The 7,500-nt window shown below is 39.4% G+C and overlaps 1 protein-coding gene across 3 annotated transcripts in view; it reads left to right on the top strand.

Moving 5' to 3' along the window:
* The window catches only part of LOC137990905 (high-affinity choline transporter 1-like), a 9,322-nt gene that overhangs the window by 77 nt on the left and 1,745 nt on the right, over positions 1–7,500 (top strand). Inside the window, exons 2-5 of one of the 3 annotated variants that reach the window (XM_068836013.1) lie at positions 3,847–3,975; positions 4,497–4,650; positions 5,398–5,630; positions 6,680–7,500. The exon at positions 6,680–7,500 is cut by the window's right edge and continues 1,745 nt beyond it. In XM_068836013.1, the coding sequence (XP_068692114.1) occupies positions 4,605–4,650; positions 5,398–5,630; positions 6,680–7,204 (804 nt within the window). In that variant the 5' untranslated portion in view covers positions 3,847–3,975; positions 4,497–4,604 and the 3' untranslated portion in view covers positions 7,205–7,500. Of the gene's footprint in view, positions 1–3,831; positions 3,976–4,496; positions 4,651–5,397; positions 5,631–6,679 lie in introns of those variants that run through there. The other 2 variants (XM_068836014.1, XM_068836015.1) reach the window with 2 other exon arrangements.

Here is a 7,500-nt window from a genome sequence, read left to right as displayed (position 1 = left end):
AATATTTATCCCTATAAGTTTTCTCTTATGTGTATTTTGTTAACCCACATTAAAGATTAACATCCTCCTAAAGGTTGAATAAGCAAATGTGCAGTTTAGTGAAAGAAAAAAGGATTTATTTAAATGCACAGTTTACGCGCAAAATTTTCGTTAAAGATGCTGGTCAGTGCACTAACTACTATCGGTGAGGATCTTCTAAACAAAGGCGTGGCATTTGCATTTAAGTGGTGTTTGTCTGTTTCAATGGGATACCATGGCGGTATTTTCTGCCGTTGTTAATGACCATGAAATTAAAGTGGTAAAATGTTTGTGTATTTAATTCATGTTGAAGAAACAGCAGATCCGCCCAAAACCCGATTTCACACGAACCGTAAAGAATGTAACAAGTGCTTTTGATCCGATGCTGTTACAATCAATCTATCAATCTCACTCGATCTTCATACGTATGTGAAGTTGCGAATAGCCATTTGTCTGATTTTCATGTATGTCGTGCTCCGCTATAAAAAAGAGCATATCAAAAACGTATAAGAGAAACAATGATCTGGGCAAGATACAAATCCATAATTAGCAATATCCGCAATTAATCGACTAAGTGCTGTACCGGCTGATTACGTAAGTTGACCGGAAAACCGTAAGGTCTTAAAAGGATGTACACGAAAGCTATATATCTTTCCCAAATTGAGTTACTTTTGATAAAGTGAAAACGCCATCTAACACACATAGGGCTTTGGCCATGAATACACATAAAAAATGACTTCTTGAAGGTGTAAAGTGGGTTTGGAAATTATTTTTGATATAATCAATTTTGTATGCGAAAGGCTCATCCAGATCCAGACAATAATGATTTCATCAATATGGTTTAAATCCAGATATCAAAATTCTGCACCGGCAAGTTAAACACGAGGTCTCTAAAATCGCACTCTTAAATGTAAGAGATTGAAGTGGACTTTGATTAAAATGTTCGATGTGTGGACTTAATTTCTCCTCATCGATTCAGTCTTATCTCATATCCAGCAGCTGGCAGCGTGCTTTTACTGTTGAGAGGTCTGCTTTGACAAGAAATTATCTTGGCTTGTCCTAGGCAGTATCTAGTCGCCATTATTGTTATAAACACAGTAGCAGGATAAACGAAATGGAAAAGTGATCCTCGCACCTCTCTGGATAATTAAGTAATTTTCTCTTGTAGTAGACACCTGAAAATTACAAGTGGCTCCACGGGATTCGAACCTATGACCTCTGCGATGAACAATCAGTTGAAGCCGCCTGAAATCTTCAGGTGTCTGTAAGAGACAGTTTCTGAAATTGTCCAGAAAAGTGCAAGAAGGATCACTTCTCTATTTCGTCTATAATCAGCAGTTCAATCAAAAGCATTCATTTCAATCAGTAGCTGGATAGTTGAGGGTTATTTTTTTCGGCATTGTATAATAAAGAGAATTTTTTTTAAGCAAACCGGCGTACATGTCCAAGCCAGCTCATGGTCAGCATGTGTTCATTGACGGCGGTCAATCACAGGATAATCAGTAGACTGATTTTCAACACCACACACACCAAATAGCTATTACTAAAGTGTTTGCGACTTCTTCAGACTTCTGTTAGTTAAAATCAAACAAAGCTATGACCATGACATCAATCTTATTAAACTTATGTCTGCAAATTTTTGCTTGGTCGGTAACGAAACCAACATGCAGGGCGATAAAGATGTTATGAAATTATGATTCAAAAGGACTCTGGATGCGAGCCATTCTTTTTAATGATGGAATAACATTGGAGAAAGCTAGTAAAACTAAAAGGTCTCTGTCGCGGACATTTTAGAGTTTTTCGGTTGCACTCAGTTAGCACTGTATTGAGTTAGCTTGAGTTCACGTGTGTAATCGCAGACGTAACGGTAAACTCTGGTTGGACCTAATCAGAGGTTTCGTCTGTGTGCAAGCTAGTAATACTCTTGAAAACCCAAGATGAGAATAACAGAAGCTAGCGATTATTTTTTAAATATGCAGGTTTTTCGAGAATGCCTTGACTAAATTTAGGAAAGATGGCCACCTTTTGCAAATTTTCATCTCCTCCATCTTTAGCTGAGACAAAAAAAACTCACGGTTTCTAGTAATATAATACGATTTATCTAAGCCTTGATTTTTGGTTGTCATTAAGGACAGTGCCTACTAATTAAAGATATTTTTGCCCCGGTGTGTGATTATGCAGGAAATGTAAATCTTAACAAGTGTTATTGAAATCCAAAAAGAAAATTGGGGGTAACCACGCATGTTTCAAAGATAATTCATGAATAATATTTGTAAAAAGCTTTAAAATACAAAGCAATGTATGGCGTTCTTTCTCAAATTGAAACTTAATTATCTCTGAAAAATGCATGGTTACCCCTAATTTTCTTTTTGGATATCAAGAGTACTTACTAAGATCTACTTTTTCCGGATAGTATTAAACCGCGCAAAAATATCACTGTATTAGTAAGCATCACCGATAGGAAATCCGAGTATCTCGAGATGCGCAGAGCGTATGCGCAAGAACAATAGTAGGCACCGTCCTTAATACAAACGCCAGGTTTTCTGAGTTTCAAGTTTCAAAGTAAAGGTTTAAATTGAATGAGATTACCCTTTCAAGGGTTTTAGAAAGACGATGTTTGACCAGAATGTGGAACCCATGACAGTTTAATAACTGAAGGTGTCAATCAAAATAGGAGTGTCCGTTTTGGGAGAGATGAAACTATTAAATCGAAATCGAGATTTAATGAGCCTTTACATAATAAAGTCCTCGGGGAAGCGTATGAAAATCAAGGTGGTCGAACAAAGATTTCGCTCTTGCTAACGCGATGCAGAGCGCGCGCAAGGATTGCAAAAAATAAACATTGCTTCAATACAGCAATCATTTTATTTGCTCAATGCTTCCGCTATCTATATCATTTTTCCTCATAATTGAACAAAGTGTTTTGATGGTTTTAGTCTTTTATGAGAAATGTGTGTCTATGTTATCAAAAAAACCCAGTTAAATGCAGCGCATGCGTAGTAAGTTAAAAAATTGCGATGAAAGTGAAGTAAAGTAAAGCAACCACATTTAACGTCGATGGCTCGCAATTGACAAACCTGACTGAGGTCGACGGTGCGCTCATTTTACTCCCCCCTCTACATCAGTGCTCCGTTTTAAGGGTATTTAAAGCTACTTAAGCTACACTGAAAGGAAAGAAGTTGAAAAAAGGATGTTAAATCCGGGAATCGAACTCAGGTTCCCTGCACTAACCGACTGTGCCATCATTGTTCCTCGATTGACTGCGGAATAGCTTTGTCGGAAATACGCCTATTTCTCGAGAAGCACTCGTTAGAATTTAACGAAATTTGGCACGAAAATACTTTAGGAAATAAGTAACTGGAGTATTGAAAAAAAAAATCGAACTTTAACAGAGGAAATTCTAGATATTCCAGAGACCCTTCACAACAAGGGATAACTAAAGATCTCTCTGTCAAATTATCATTAAAATAGTGTTAAGTTGTGAGCATCGTTACAAGCTTGTTGCATGTAAATTATAAAGAAAATTTAACGTCCAGATTTTGTTCAAATAAACAAAACCGATTTTAAAGGCCTGTTTATATTTTTTTATGTTGCCATGGCAACGGCATATACGTCAGCTTAACTATCAAAAAACCGAAGTTCGTGTTGTTAACTTGCTTGCTACCATTTTCGGCGACCAAAGGATCAGGGGAATTAGAGAAAAAGGTAAATGAAACACAACCTTTTGTTGATGAACAAATGTTGCACAGTGATGAATCGTGAGCTAGCATGAAGCAATTGATTGGTAATCATTCCTTTACTTTTATTGCTTTATCATGTTTCTGTTAGTGGATAAGCATTCCATTTGCCTTGACAAACTCAGCAGTCAGTAGTATTGCGGAAAATTCTGGTCAACGATGGGTTGGAGAGTGGTCCACGAAGTATGTTGGTGTATGGCTAGACTTCGCGCCCGTATTAGTAAGTGACAACCCTGAAAACTATTTTATGGAGAACAAAAGGTTTTCTTGAATGCACTCCTCACTCCAGTAAACTCAGGGCTCAATTTCGAATGAGCTCAAGTCTTAACCCTCAGAAGTCCAAACCATTGAGGACTCCATTAAAGTTCAACTTTCAACCAACGCTCATTTTGCAGTCACCAAACTTGTTTACAGCGACATTAGGCGGACTGTTCAAAATAGTAATCAGCCAAAAGAATCGAAATCAGCCAATCGCTACGCTGGATGCGTGTTATAAACATGTTCCGCTGCGGTTATTGACGGCAGTGAGAAAGGAACTGATTGATTGGAATTTAAACTTTCGGGTCCACGAGTTATTGACATGTGCATTAACGAAACTCGTAGTCACCTGAAAATCGCCTATTTTACATTACGTTTTCTTTTGTGTGTTAGCTCTCAAAATGGAGGGCAAAAACTTGGCTCCAAAGGTGGGAGAGATCAAAGCATTCAATTTTGTGACCGTTTGTTTCATTTTATGTTTAGATTTTTGGCGGTGTTCCGTGGCAAGTTTACTTCCAGCGTGTGTTGTCATGTAAGACAGCTCGAAAGGCGCAAGGACTGTCCTTGGCAACAGCGTTTGGTTGTGTCATAATGGCCATCCCAGCAGTCCTTATTGGGGCTATTGGAGCTTCGGCAGGTAACTGAACCTGGTGAAACAAGATTGGACTGGCTTCTGCTGGATAAAGAATGCAGTTTCCAAGTTAGAGCGGTTTTCAAATGAGTGTCGTAGAACCAAAACCAAAGTAATTACTTTGGCCAATCAAAAAGGACGGTGACAATCCAGTAATCCAATCAAAACTCGAAAAAATTACACGAAGCCGACACGAAGCGCGGGAAAATGTGCACGCGCAAGCCACGATTGCTTTTGGTTTCACTTCTGATTGGTTGAAAAGATTGCGCGAGAACTTTGAACCAATCACTGAGTGAAGTAATAATAATAATAATAATAGGACATTTATAATGCGCAAATTCCATAAAATGCAAAACCAAAGCAATTCGCTAATTACTTTCGACACCCAATTGAAAACCGCTCTATCACAAATATGCTGATATGATTTCTCTCTCTCTTGTCATCTTGATTAATTCACTCACATGAGGAGAAACCGCAAAAATTAGGTTGTGTTATAAAGTTTAATGATTTTGGATTTTGCCATTCTTCTGCGCGATGCCGCTAGATCACGGAAGTTGACATGTGGATAGTAAGTGATGCAGAACCCACCCGCTTTTTTTGACCTACTAAACGTACAATCGTCAAAATGAAAAGCCGTGGCGTTAGTAACACGTTTGTTTTTGAAAAACCTTAACAGGACGAATATACTACAACAGAGGGCTTTAACCCTGACCATTCCGCTCAAAACTCCAAATTCACTTGTTTTCTCACCAGACTGGAGAAGGAGAGACTTCTTCAAGCCATCTGGAAACGCTACCAACCAGACCGTGACATTTGAAAAGTCATTAGTTCTTCCCATGGTGCTTCAGTACCTTACACCAACAGCAGTATCATTTGTGGGCCTCGGTGCTGTATCTGCAGCCGCCATGTCATCCGCTGACTCCAGTATTTTGTCTGCAGCCTCAATGTTTTCACGAAATATTTACAAACTAATTTTCAGACAAAAGGTACGAGATACAAGGCACTTGCCTGCTGGTTCACCTCCTCAGAAGCTTCGATTGCCTCGGTCAGCTCCGGAAGTAGCGACCCCTGATCTTTTTCAAAGTACGCGCAGGCTCGTAGGGATGCTATTATTTCAACCTTTGGCAGACCCTTTGGCAACTATTTCCTTTTTGAAATTTCTGAGACTGTGCAGCCTCAGCAAGAGGAGGTTACTCTCGGTGTTCACTGACCACAAGTATTGGGGCTTCTAGAAATCGGACCGCTGGGGCATAGAGCCATTTCCTCATTGCTGTTTACCTTTGTTTCAAAGTGATTCTCGGCGCCAAACCATTCAGATGTAAATGAGTTTTATTTGCCAAAAAATGCCTTTTCTTTTTTTCATTTTAATGGTTGCGCTCGAAGACCAATCAAGGACTTTGCAATCCAGCAACAGAGTCTGATCAGGGTTACCGATAATTCTTTCTCCGCACAAAGCGTGAAGATTTTTGTCGCTTTCCTGGAAAAAAAAACGACCGCTAACTACATCAACTCGATTATCAACGGTCAATGGCAAAAGTAATCTGCTAATCTTGAAGTATTATATTTTCAACCTTGGATATCGCGTTTGTCGGGTTTTGATTGGCTCACTAAATCCCGGTTGTTTGTGCATATGTCATATGATTCATCAAAATATTGTGAACTAAACGTTTCGGTCCCACTATACCCATTGTCAGGTTATTCTCTGTAGAGCAGTTTTCAATTGAGTGTCGAAAGTAATTAGCGAATTACTTTGGTTTTGCATTACTTCACTCAGTGATTGGTTCAAAGTTCCCGCGCCACTTTTTCAACCAATCAGAAGTGAAACCAAAACCAATCGTGGCTCGCGCGTGCACATTTTCCCGCGCTTCGTGTCGGCTACGTGTAATTACTTCGAGATTTGATTGGTTTACCGGATTGTCTCCTTCCTTTTTGATTGGCCAAAGTAATTACTTTGGTTTTGGTTTTTCGACACTTATTTGAAAACCGCTCTAGTACATCGTGTAATTATGAACTCAACCGCAAACGTTTCTTCCAGGCGTCTGAAAAGGAAGTGGTATGGGTCATGCGCATTGCTATATTTGGAGTTGGCGCAGCTGCCACCGCCATGGCCCTATTAGTGGATTCAATTTACACCCTCTGGGCGCTTTGCAGTGATTTGGTGTATGTCATCCTGTTCCCGCAACTCTGCTGTGTCGTTTACATTAAAGGCACCAATACTTATGGATCCTTTTTGGGTTATGTGGTGGGAATTGTGCTTCGCTTCGGAGGAGGAGAGAAAGCAATCAGTCTTCCACTGTTTATTAAATATCCATTTTACGACGAGGAGGCCGACGAACAACTCTTTCCGTTCCGTACGCTGGCCATGATCGCGTCATTCGTTACTATTGTCGTTGTCTCTTACTCGCTTAGATTTTTGTTTCACAAGGGAGTTTTATCATCAAGTCTCGATTTCTTGCATTGCTTTAAGGAATACGATTTGGTGGGACCAGAGAAACGGTTACAGAGAAATGAAAACCATCCTATGACGAAATTGGGAAGAAAAAGGAGCTCTAAACTCTAAATGATGGAAACTCGCACTTTTCAATAGGCCATTTTCGAGTTCCTGTCTGCCTCCTCTTCAAAGCGAGGCTAAGTGCGAAGTCCTTGTGATGGACATTAGTTTTCATTGTTATTTAAAGTATAACTATTATAAATTTCCATCACAAAAACTTCGCACTTAGACTCGTTTTGAAGAGGAGACAGACATGAACTCGAAAATGGCCTATTGCTCTTGTCTTGGAACTATTTTTTTATCCTTGAAGAATTTACATTTGATTTTGTTTGCTGAAGTGGTGGATATGGACAAGCTTGGGATCG

The sequence above is a fragment of the Montipora foliosa genome, chromosome 2 (assembly GCF_036669935.1).
Source record: "Montipora foliosa isolate CH-2021 chromosome 2, ASM3666993v2, whole genome shotgun sequence".
NCBI classification, from domain to species: Eukaryota; Metazoa; Cnidaria; class Anthozoa; order Scleractinia; family Acroporidae; genus Montipora; species Montipora foliosa.
The sequence above is the reverse complement of the archived record's forward strand: the minus strand, read 5'-3'. Positions and strand labels throughout refer to the sequence as shown.